This window comes from Dipodomys spectabilis, unplaced genomic scaffold (assembly GCF_019054845.1).
Source record: "Dipodomys spectabilis isolate Male_0828 unplaced genomic scaffold, ASM1905484v1 ptg000080l, whole genome shotgun sequence".
In the NCBI taxonomy this organism is placed as follows: Eukaryota; Metazoa; Chordata; class Mammalia; order Rodentia; family Heteromyidae; genus Dipodomys; species Dipodomys spectabilis.
The window spans coordinates 1034395-1046546 of NW_024870757.1; the positions used below are offsets into that span (position 1 = coordinate 1034395).

A 12152-nucleotide genomic window follows, 5' to 3' on the forward strand; every position below is an offset into this window, starting at 1 on the left:
TTCTGGTGGTTTATTGGAGATAGGAGTTTCATGGTCTCTCCTGCCCGGGCTGGCTTTGAACCGCGATCTTCAGATCTCAGCCTCCTGAGTAGCTAGGATTACAGGCGTGAGCCACCAGCGCCCGGCTCAAGCCACAGTTCTACTTCTGGTTTTAGAATGTTTGGTTGGAGCTAAGAATCTCACAGACCTTCTTGCCTAGGCTGGCTTCAAACCCTGATCCTCAGATCTTAGCCTCCTGAGTAGCTAGGGTTACAGGCATGATGCACCAGCACCCAGCCACTCTGGGGTTTCTTTTTTTTTCTTTTCTTTTCTGGTGTTTAATTGGAGATGAGTCTCACAAGCCAGGTGCCGGTGGCTCATACCTGTAAGCCTAGCTACTCAGGGAGGCTGAGATCTGAGGATCATGGTTCAAAGCTAGCCTGGGCAGAAAAGTCCATGAGACTCTTACCTCTAATAAACCACTAGAAAAGTGGAAGTGGTGCTATGGCTCAAGTGGTAAAGCGCTTGCCTTGAGCTGAAGAGCACAGGGACAGCACCAGACCCAGAGTTCAAACCCCATGACCCACAAAAAAGAGTCACGAGGGCTGGGAAGGTGGCTCAGTGGTAGAGCGCTTGTCTTGCATGCCTAAGGCCCTGGGTTCGATTCCTCAGCACCACATAAGCAAAAAGAAAAAAGCCGGAAGTGGTGCTGTGGCTCAAGTGGTAGAGCGCTAGCCTTGAGCTGAAGAGCTGAGGGACAGCGCCCAGGACCAGAGTTCAGGCCCCACAGCGGAAAAAAAAAAAAGAGTCATGAACTTAAGATTTGCCTCTCCATGGGGTGCTAGTGGCTCATGCCTATAATGGCAGTTACTCAGGAGACTGAGATCTGAGGATCACAGTTTGAAGCCAGCCTGGCAGGAAAGCCAGGAAGCTGGAAAGTTGGAAGTGGCCCAAGTGGTAGAGTGATAGCCTTGTACAAAAAGGAGCCTCAGAGACAGCCAAGCCCACAGTTCAAGCCCTAGGACTATTCTGATCAGCATGATAATTTAAGTGCCTTATTTTTGGTACTGTGGCAAGGGTTTCATTCAAAAGAGTTTGCTGAACACACGCATGTCCACACCAGCCTGAGTGAGACCCTATCCCAATTGTAGCAAGGATTTGGGGGGAGGGTATCTCTCGGGCCCAGCTGCTATGCTGCTATCGGCCCTGACTGCTAGGTATCAAGCACAGCCAAGACTGTAGATGATGTGATAAGGGGAGAGCAGAGAAGGAAAGCAGCAATGGTGCAGGACCAAGGGCTACCCAGATGGGTGTGTGAAAGTGACACCAGAGGTGAATTTCAGAGTATACCTGCTTGAAGCACACCTTCCCACCCTCTACAGTTGAAAAGCTTCGGACCATGAGGCTTCTCTATTGGTTAAACCCAAGACTCAATCTAATTCACAAGGATACTTGAAGTGAGGTAGAGTCCCAGTATAAGTTCATGGTGGAGACGGAATTTGGCCATGAGTCCCTATTATAAAGATTCTTAGCCGGGCGCTGGTGGCTCATGCCTGTAATCCTAGCTACTCAGGAGGCTGAGATCTGAGGATCATGGTTCAAAGCCAGCCCAGGCAGAAATGTGAGACATCTCCAATTAACCACTAGAAAACCAGAAGTGGTGCTGTGGCTCAAGCAGTAGAGTGCTCGCCTTGAGTCAGGAGCACAGGGACAGCACCCAAGTCCAGAGTTCAAGCCCCACAACCAACCAAAAAAAAAGATTCCTGCTGGGTGCCAGAGGCTCACGCCTGTCATCCTAACTACTCAGGAGGCTGAGATCTGAGGATCATTTCAAAGCCAGCCCTGGCAGAAACGGCTATAAGACTCATCTCCATTTAACCACCAGAAAACCAGAAGTGCCACTGTAGCTCAAGTGGTAGTGCTTGAGCTGGAGAGCTCAGGGACAGCACCCAGGCCAGAGTTCAAGCCCTATGTCCGACCCCCCCCCCCAAAAAAAAAAAAATCCTTTAAATGGTTCATGAGCAGACACTGTAATAGCCAGGAGGCTGGACTAGTCTGGCCACTTGGGACAAAAGTGTGAGTGCCACAGAAGAATGTCTCAGCCTGGCAGAGCCCTTATGTGTAGCTAGAGTGGAGTGTAGCGTAGGGCAGATGTTTCTGCCTGTATCCCTAGTGCTTAGTATTAGGTAGGCATGTGAAGAAAGAAAAGTGTAGATGCCAGCCCTAGAAAGAGGGATGGGCAAGCAGAACAACAGGAAGGAGGCTGGCAGGGTCACGTCCAGCATTGCAAGGAGCAGGTACTAGAAAGGACAGTACAGTATGAGAAAGACACAATCTCAGATATCAAAATGGGCAAACCAGGGGCACCCATCAGAGGACAGAGGCCCCTAGTTCATCTCCCAGGCACTTTTTATCATCCAGCATGATGGAATAGGAAACAGTAAACTTTTTTTTTTGTTGGTCATGGGGCTTGAACTCTGGGCCTGGGCGCTGTCCCTCAGCTCTTCAGCTCAAGGCAAGGGCTCTACCACTTGAGCTACAGCGCCACTTCCAGTTTTCTAGTGGTTTATTGGAGATAGGAGTCTCACGGTCTTTCCTGCCCGAGCTGGCTTTGAACCGCGATTCTCAGATCTCAGCCTCCTGAGTAGCTAGGATTACAGGCGTGAGCCACCGGCGCCCGGCAGGAAACAGTAAACTTTGTACATAACTAGTGATGAGATATTTTTTGTTCTTTTCTGTATTGGGACTTGAACTCAGGGCTTTGGCGCCATCTCAGCTTCATTAGCTCAAGGCTAGTGCCCTACTGTCAGGGACCACTGATCTCCCTAAGCAAGGCTGAAAGCAGCCTTAACTGCAAAGGCCCCCATACCAGGGACACCTAAGTGGCAAGGGTCTCTTAAGCAGAGTCCAGAGGAAAGACAGCACAGGACAAGAGAGGCAGGAAAGTCGAGACTCTTTATCTACAATAAACTATTCAAGTGGTAGAATGCTACCCTTGAGCACAAAGAAGCTCAGGGACAGTGTCCAGGCCACGAGCCCCAAGTCTTACAGACTTCTGCCCAGGCTGGCTTTGAACCACGATCCTCAGATCTCAGGATTACAGGTGTGAGCACCAGCACCCAGCCTAGCTAAATTTCTTTTTCTTTTTTTTTTGGGGGGGGGGGGTCCGGTCATGGGGCCTGAACTCTGGGCCTGGGTGCTGTCTCTCAGCTCTTCAGCTCAAGGCTAGCACGCTACCACTTGAGCCACAGCACCACTTCTGGCTTTTTTTTCTGCATATGTGGTGCTGAGGAATCGAACCCAGGGCCTCATGCATGCAAGGCAAGCGCTCTACCACTGAGCCACATCCTCAGCCCCCTGGCTAAATTTCTTATCTAACACAAAGCAGATACTATTTTAGTAGAAAACAACCCCGGGGTGAACATAAGCTCCTAAGCTAACATTCTTGTGTAAACGAGCTGCTTTCTTATTTGGTCCTATAGAATGGTCAGGGATAGGGTGCAGGGCCGCTCTTCTGTGCACACCTCTGCACTCTACCTGACACGGGCGCCTTGGCAAATAGTCAAGGCTGCCTTCTTGCTTAGGGAGATCAGTGGTCTGTAACAGCAGAGCCAAAGAGAAGGTACTTAAGGGTCAAAAGTCAGCAACAGAAGCAACAGGTATGTCACCAGATGCAGGTGAGGGTTAGTAAAGTTTCCCTCTAAAAGTAGGGACTCTTCACTTAGGGTCCTTGACTTTGATTGCAGAACAAGACTTTCTGGACAGTCACGGTGGTAAGAAAACTTTGGTAGAACTTTGTTGAGTAAATAAGCAAGCAGGCAAGCAAACAGGCAAAAAGCAAACAAACAAAAAAAAAGGACAAGCAGAAAGGCAGGGCACGCTCTGTGCTCTCAAAGTGAGGGAAGAGAGATACACAGCTCATTGGCCTCAGGAGTATTTTATGGTAAGACTGGGGTCTGACTTCAAAGTTATGCAAAGGTAGATGTTTTCTTTGCTCTGACCACTCCTGGTGTTACACTTTCTGAGTTTCTGGATGTTTGGGGCATTTCTTTTCCGGGTAAGAATGCATCCTGCCATAAAACAGATGCTTATCCTTGAGATAAGGAGGCCTCATGTTGTCTGCATTTTGGGTAGGAGGTTGCTTGTTTTGAGGGAGTATCTCTCTCAGGAAGCCAGACAAACGTTAATTCTTGAGGTGAGAAATGTAACCCTCAGAATGGATAACGCGTCTGACTATGGATCAGAAATGTAACCCTCAGGAAGGAATGTTTCCCTTGTCTGTCTTTGAAGCAAAGATAGTGCTTTTGTGTTTCTAAATTCACCAAGCCTCCTTTCCTCTGTTTACCCTGCCTCAATAGAGCTAGTGGCAACAAAGCAATGGGCAGAGTCCCCTTTGGACCCACTAAGCTATGGTCTGTGAGGGAGGGAACATTTGGACAGGAAGTCAGTACCACAGACTCTGAGCCAGAGTACGAATTCCATCATTCCTCTGGTACCATGGGGGTCAGACAGTGGCTGGTCTTTCTGCTGCTGTTGCTGCTACTTATGGGGGGCCTAGGGCAGCCTATGTGGCCAGCCCTTGTGGCCCTGGTCCTGCACCGGCTCCTGGGAGACCTCACAAGCTTTGGGCTGCTCGGCCTGGTGGTACTGTCTTGGCCTTGGATTAACCCCTGGATGCCCCACTGGCTGAGCCTGGCTGTGGCGGCACTTACACTGACTCTGTTGCCTCCAAGACTCCCCCCAGAGTTACGCTGGCTGCCTGTAGATGTGGGCTACGTGATCAAGATGCTCCGCCTGGGCCTATACATCAGGACACGCTTGAAACGAAAGCCTCCTGACACCTTTGTGGATGCCTTTGAACGGAGAGCACAAGCACAGCCTGACCGGGTGTCTGTGAGGTGGATAGGGCCTGAAGCCTGTTCAGTTACCATGGGCCAGCTGAACGCCCGGGCCTGCCAGGCAGCCTGGGCCCTGAGGGCTGAACTGGGTGGTCCCGGGGGCCTGAGGGCCATGGAGCCAGTGGCCCTCTTGGTTCAGGGTTCCTGGGCAATTCCTGCTCTGAGCTTGTGGCTGGGGCTGGCCAAGCTGGGCTGCCCGACAGCCTGGATCAACCCACATGTGCGCGGGCCACCCCTGGTGCACTCAGTGACGGTTTCTGGGGCCAAGGTGCTGCTGGTCAGCCCAGGTGAGTAGAAACAAGGCCGGTGGGGGAGAGACGGGGAGTGGCAAGGGATGAACACAGGCCAGAGGCTCTGGTGATAGACCCAAGTGAGTGGACACGGGGCTGGTGGGGGAAGGGCAGGGTGGGGCAAGGCTTGAACAAAAGACCAGGGGCTCTGGTGGGGCCGAGAAGTCTTTTTTACCCATCTACTCATGCCACTGGCAATTTGTATTAATTTTTTTTTTTTGACGGTCGTGGGCCTTGAACTCTGGGTTGCACACTGTCCCTTAGCTCTTCAGCCCAAGGCAAGTGCTCTACCACTTGAGCAACGATACCACTTCTGGTTTTTTGGTGGTTCATTGGAGATAAGAGTCTTATAGCCTTTCCTGCCCAGGCTGGCTTTGAAACCCAGATCCTTAGATCAGCTACTCAGCCTCCTGAGTAGCTAGGATTACAGGCGTGAGCCACCAGCACCCAGCTTCGTATTAAAATTTAACTAGAAAATAATGCTGAGGTCACTGGGTTTGGTTTTGCTTCATTTAACAAAAATGACTATTTCAATACTATTTGACAAAAATTTTATTTTTATTTATTTATTTTTTGGTCCGGTTATGGGGCCTGAACTCTGGGCCTGGGCGCTGTCCCTCAGCTCTTCAGCTCAAGGCTAGCACTCTACCACTAGAGCCACAGCGCCACTTCCGGCTTTTTTCTTTTTGCTTATGTGGTGCTGAGGAATCGAACCCAGGGCCTCATGCATGCAAGGCAAGTGCTCTACCACTGAGCCACCTTCCCAGCCCCTATTTATTTCTTTTGTCTGGTTGTGGGGCCTGAACTCTGGGTCTGGGCGCTGTCCCTCAGCTCTTCAGCTCAAGGCTAGCGCTCTACCACTTGAGCCACAGCACCATTTCCAGCTTTTTACTTTTTGTTTATGTGGTGCTGAGGAATCGAACTCAGGGCCTCAGGCATGCAAGGCAAGCGCTCTTCCACTGAGCCACCTTCCCAGCCCCTACACGACTCTTTACCAAAGAATAAGAAAGCTTTCCTCTGTTGGCTGCTGCTATTCTGTCTCCAGTCCTCCTCTTGGCCTCACAGGAAAGCTTCACCTCTGCTTCTCCTCTAACCATCCCTCTAGACCTCCAGGAGAACCTTGAGGAGGTTCTTCCTGAGCTCCGAGCCCAAAACATCCGCTGTGTCTACATCAGCCACAGGACCCCAACCCTGGGTGTTGGGGCTCTGGGAGCGGCCTTGGATGCTGCACCCTCTGACCCAGTGCCTGCCCACTTGCGTAAGGAAGTCACATGGCGAAGCCCTGCCCTATTCATCTATACCTCAGGGACCACAGGTAAGGGTGCCAGGGGCCTGGCCCCAGCCCCCAGAGCTACCCTGACCTGATCACACAGCCCCATGCCTGGAATTTGTCCTCTGACGCCAACCCTGACACTGGATATGAGCTTCTGACCTTAACTCCAGTCCCAACTATAATTTATATGGTTAGTACTAGACTGTGGCGTCTGTCCAGTACTTGGCACTGAGGCCCTCGCTGATCTTTGGCCTAGTCCAGTTATCCTCGGCTGCAGTTCAGCCTCAGAGGCCACCTGCAAGTTCCCACTCTCACCACCCTCTCCCCTCCCTGCTCCCCCTGAACCTTAAGCCCAGGAAGACCCAATGTGGAGGGCCCACTGGATTGGTCCCCTCCCACCTTTCTGCTCCTTTCCTCCCAGGGCTCCCCAAACCAGCCATCATCTCTCATGAGCGGGCACTGCAGATGAGCACACTGATATCCTTCTGTGGGGCCACAAGGGACGACGTAGTCTACAATGTTCTGCCTCTGTACCACTCCATGGGGCTTATTGTCGGACTTCTCGGCTGCTTAGAACTCGGTAAGTCTTTCTCCGGATCCTTCCAATTTGTTTTTGTTTTTTTTTTTGGTCGGGTCGTGGGGCCTGAACTCTCCTCTCTTTAGCTCAAGGCTAGTGCCCTACCACATGAGCCACAGTGTGCCACTTCTGTTTTTTTTTTTTCTTTTTTGCTTATGTGGTGCTGAGGAATCGAACCCAGAACCTCATTCATGCAAGGCAAGCACTCTCCCACCGAGCCACCTTCCTAGCCCATGATCCCTCCAATTCGTAGAACCACTAGAGTTGGATGTCAGGGTGAGTCAGTCAGGATGATGACATTGGTGTGTCAGTTAGGGTGATTTAGCCCTGTAATCCAAGCTACTCAGGAGACAAAGGACAGGAGGAGGGCTGGGGGTGTGGCTCAGTGGTAGAGGACTGGCCTACCTAGTATGCATAAAGCTCTTAAGTTCGATTCCTCACTCAGTATACAAACAGAAAAAGCCAGAAGTGGTACCGTGGCTGAAGTGGTAGAGCGCTGGCCTTGAGCACAGAGAGGCTCAGGGACAGTGCCCAGGCCCTGTCAAGTCCCAGGACCTGCAAAAAAAAAAAGAAAAAGGGCTGGAGGCATGACTCAAATAGTAGAGAGCCTGCACAAGGACCTGCAGTGAAACCTCAGCACTGCTTATAAGGTAAAATAATGAAATACCCGACCCATATTCTGGCTTCTTCTGGTAAAGAACACATGGCAAGAAGCTCCATGGCACACAGACAGAGGCCCAGACACCAAGATGGTCCCTGATGGCTGTGCCTTGGGAAGTGAGGAGAGCTGATAGGAGAGATGGGCATCCAAGGAGTAGAAGGTGATGGAGATCCCAGCCAGAGAAGTCAGTGAGGAATTCTTACCCAGCACTCCATCCCACATTCTGCTGGTGTGTGTGTGTTGGTACTTGAACTCAAGGCCTCATACTCTTGCTCTACTTTTTTGCTCATCGTTATCACTCTACCACTGGAGCCATGCCTTCAGTTGCAGATTTTTTTCTGGTTAATTGGAGATTAATCCTTCAGATTTGTCTGTCTGAGCTGCCTCTGAACCAAGATTCTCAGATCTCAGCCTCCTGACTAGCTAGGATTACAGGTGTGAACTGCCAATACTGCTGAGTATTAGCAGTTTTCTTGTATATACCTCGTTTCTTTTCTGATTTATTTTATAGTAAATCCTAGACATTGCATACAATTTTTTTTTGCAAGTACCGGGGCTTGAACTCAGGGCCGTGGCTCTGTCTCTGAGCTTCTTTTGCTCAAGGACAGCACTCTACCAATTGAGCCACAGAGTCACTTCCGGCTTTTTTCTTTTTGCTTATGTGGTGCTGAGGAATCGAACTCAGGGCCTCATGCATGCAAGGCAAGCGCTCTACCACTGAGCCACCTTCCCAGCCCCCTGGGGTTCATTTTCAGAGAGAGAATTGTTACCTTCAGGATAAAAATATTTTCTCAAGCCGGGCTCTGGTGGCTCACGCCTGTAATCCTAGCTACTCAGGAGGCTGAGATCTGAGGATCGCGGTTCAAAGCCAGCCTGGGCAGGAGAGAACGTGAGATTCCTATCTCCAATAAACCACCAGAAGACTGGAAGTGGCGCTGTAGCTCAAGTGGTAGAGCGCTCGCCTTGAGCTGAAGAGCTGAGGGACAGCACTCAGGCCCAGAGTTCAAGCCCCACGACCGACAAAAAAAAAAAATATATATATATATATATTTTTTTTTCTCAAGGAAAACAAATGTTTGTTCAAGCACATGAACAGTTTGTTTCTCCTTTGGGTGCAGGAATGGTAAGCCAGATGCAGAGAAAGGCAAGGCATCAGGAGAGAAGACTGCCCTTCTGAGTGAATAAAATTACTACTAGGCCGGGCACCAGTGGCTCCTGCCTGTAATCCTAGCTACACAGGAGGCTGAGATCTGAGGATTGTGGTTCAAAGCCAGCCTGGCCAAGAAAGTCTGTGAGACTCATCTCCAATTAACCACCAGAAAACCAGAAGTACTGTTGTGGCTTCTAGTGGTAGAGCGCTAGCCTTGAGCTGAAAAGCTCAGGGACACTGCCCAGAACCTGAGTTCAAGCCTCATGACTAACCAATAAAAACAAACAAACATCACCTTAGCATTGTCTTGGGTTCCAAGAATCACAATCAGGTAACCAGATTCTCACAGAAACCTGAAGCATAACTACTACTCCCCCTCCCAGGAGCCACCTGTGTCCTGGTCCCCAAGTTCTCGGCCTCCTGCTTCTGGGATGACTGTCGGCAGCAAGGCGTGACTGTGGTTCTGTATGTGGGTGAGGTCCTGCGGTACCTATGCAATGTTCCCCAGGTGAGGCTCTAAAATGAGTTTTTTGCTTTTTTTTTTTTTTTTTGGTCAGTTGTGGGGCTTGAACTCAGGGCCTGGGTGCTGTCCCTCAGCTCCTCAGCTCAAGGTTAGTGCTCTTCCACTTGAGCCACAGTGCCACTTCCAGCCTTTTCTGTGTATGTGGTACTGAGGAATCGAACTCAGGGCTTCATGCAGGCTAGGTGAGCATTCTACTACTGAGCCACCTTCCCAGCCCAGGACTGAGACTCTCATCTCCAATTAACCACCAGAAAATCAGAAGTAGAGCTGTGGCTCAAAGTGGTAGAGCACTAGCCTTGAGCAAAAAGCAACTCAGGGACAGCGCCAGGCCCTGAGTTCAAGCCACAGGATTGGCAAAAAAAAAAAAAAAAAGAAAAAAAGAACCACAGGTAGGTCCTCAGATGTAAGTTTCCCATCACCCCTTGTACAACTACCAAGGTAAAGCTTCCAAGAGCTACCCCCTCCTCCAGGAAGGGGCATGACCCCAAGGCACCTTCTCCTCCTCACCCTTTTTTGGACATTCCTGCAGCGGCCAGAAGACAGGATGCATACAGTCCGAATGGCAATGGGCAACGGGCTCCAGAAGGACGTGTGGGAAGCCTTCCAGCAGCGTTTTGGTCCCGTTCGGATCTGGGAATTATATGGCTCCACAGAGGGCAACGTAGGCCTAATCAACTACCCAGGGCGCTGCGGGGCGGTGGGCAAGACGAGCTGCCTCCTTCAGGTAAGTGAGAGGCGCTGGTGTGGCAGGAGCCGCGGCCCAGCGCAGCCCCTGGCCCGGCGGTCCCCCGTGCTTGGTCCACACCCCCAGCCCCCGTGCTCGGGCCACGTCCCCGTGTTTGGCCCACGCCCCCGGCCCCACGTAGTCCCCGGCCTGGCCCATGCCCCCGCCTTTGCATAGATGCTGTCTCCCATGGTGCTCGTGCGATTTGACACGGAGAAGGCCGAGCCGCTGCGGGACACAAGGGGCTTCTGCATCCCTGTGGGTCCAGGTGAGGGCGGCGTGTCCTCAGGACACGGGGGAGGGAGGAGCTGGACACGCGGTCTACGTGGCTGGACGGCCCGGCCCCCACAGACCCCACTCCTTTACTGGCCTCTGGGCCTGTCCAACCCTGGGCTCCGTGCCCCCCATCGCCGTGCCTCTGTCCTCCGAGCGGCTCTCGCCGGCCTCCAGCGGAGGTCGCACCCTGCGTCCCGAGCCTTCGCCCTGTCCCTCTTCCCGCCGGGACCCTGGGGCGGAGGGCGGGCGGGGTCCGGTCTCTCGGTCCGCTGGTACCACCGCTACCTCCAGGTGAGGCCGGCCTCCTGTTGACCCGGGTGCTGGACCGCAGCCCCTTCCTGGGCTACCGCGGTCCCCGGGAGCAGTCGGAGCGGAAACTGGTGCGGAACGTGCGGCGCGCGGGCGACGTCTACTACAACACCGGGGACGTGCTAGCTGCGGACCGTGAGGGCTTCCTGTACTGGCGCGACCGCCTGGGGGACACCTTCAGGTCCTGGGGCGGGGCGGGACTTCCCGGATGGGCGGGACCTCCAGAGTGGGAAGGGGCCTGCGCTCGTGGGCGGGGCTTCCGGCGCGCGGGTGAGATCCGGGGGCGGGGCCTACCTCTGGCTTCTGCCTTGTAGATGGAAGGGTGAGAATGTGTCCACGCGGGATGTGGAGGCCGTACTGTCCCGCGTGGACTTCTTGCGGGAAGTGAATGTCTACGGCGTGTCTGTGCCAGGTGCAGAACCTCGGGCAGCTGTGTGGGTGGAGGGAGTTCTGTTACCGATTCTGCAGATGCATGAACTACTGGGGCGCGGGGAAGTTTAGGGCCTGGGCAGGCTGGAGGGCCCACCTTGGCCTCGCGAGGTGAGTCCTTCAAGAGTGATCCCTGTGCTTCCCAGGCTGTGAGGGTAAAGTGGGCATGGCTGCCGTGCAGCTGGCCCCCGGTCAGGCTTTCGATGGGCAGAGGCTCTACCAGCATGTCCGCACCTGGCTCCCTGCCTACGCTGCTCCCCACTTCGTCCGCATCCAGGTGAGTTGGGGGGGCCACAGTGGCCGGTGAGGGGTCCTGCAATGGGACAGCGGTGGGTGTCACAGACAGGGAATGACAACCACCGCTCCGCAGGACGCCCTGGAAATCACAAGCACATTCAAACTAGTGAAGTCCCGCCTGGTGCGTGAGGGCTTCGATGTAGGGGTCATCACTGATCCCCTGTTCATACTGGACAACAAAGCCCAGGCCTTCCGGCCCCTGACAGCAGACACGTACCAGGCTGTGTGTCAGGGTTTGTGGAAGCTTTGACCTGGCTAGCCCACAAGACATCCAACGGAGCTGAGGCTAACACCCCAGGATCACTTCCACCCCGTTCCTGTACCAAGTTCTGAGCCCGAATGCATAAGGGTACCAGAACAGTGAAAATAAACAATGTATACATAGAACCGTGTGCCTATGAAACAGTGGAAAATGAAGGATCCAGTGTCCTCCAGGACAGGAGTCCTGGGTCCTGGGCAGGGACCTCAACCCTGGGGATATTCCTGTCTGGCATTCAAAGGTGTAGTGGAACAGCTAGCAGCCAGCTTTGCTGATAATGTAGGGTAGAAAGAGAAGCGTCCTGACTCCAACTGTGGTCTTTTGGGGACTGAGGTTACTGGGGCAGAGTCAAGATGGAACAGTGCATGTGTCTTGTGATCTGCAGGGTGTGAGGAATGCTATGGATGCATACATAGTCTGACAAAGCCCAGAGACACTGGAATGGGGCAGAGGGGAATAGAACAAACTACTTTTGTTTGTTATTGAAAGGAGGTCTCACCATATATC

General features: G+C 52.7%; 1 protein-coding gene across 1 annotated transcript; it reads left to right on the forward strand.

The window, feature by feature from the left end:
* Window positions 1–4472: 4472 nt before the first annotated feature.
* Slc27a5 (solute carrier family 27 member 5) lies at window positions 4473–11773 on the forward strand. Its single transcript, XM_042683276.1, has 10 exons — window positions 4473–5164; window positions 6273–6482; window positions 6862–7020; window positions 9212–9336; window positions 9881–10075; window positions 10253–10343; window positions 10643–10841; window positions 10975–11072; window positions 11236–11366; window positions 11460–11773. Exons 1-10 carry the CDS (start codon window positions 4477–4479, stop codon window positions 11634–11636), a joined length of 2073 nt encoding a protein of 690 aa, XP_042539210.1. The 5' UTR covers window positions 4473–4476; the 3' UTR covers window positions 11637–11773.
* The last annotated feature ends 379 nt before the right edge of the window (window positions 11774–12152 follow it).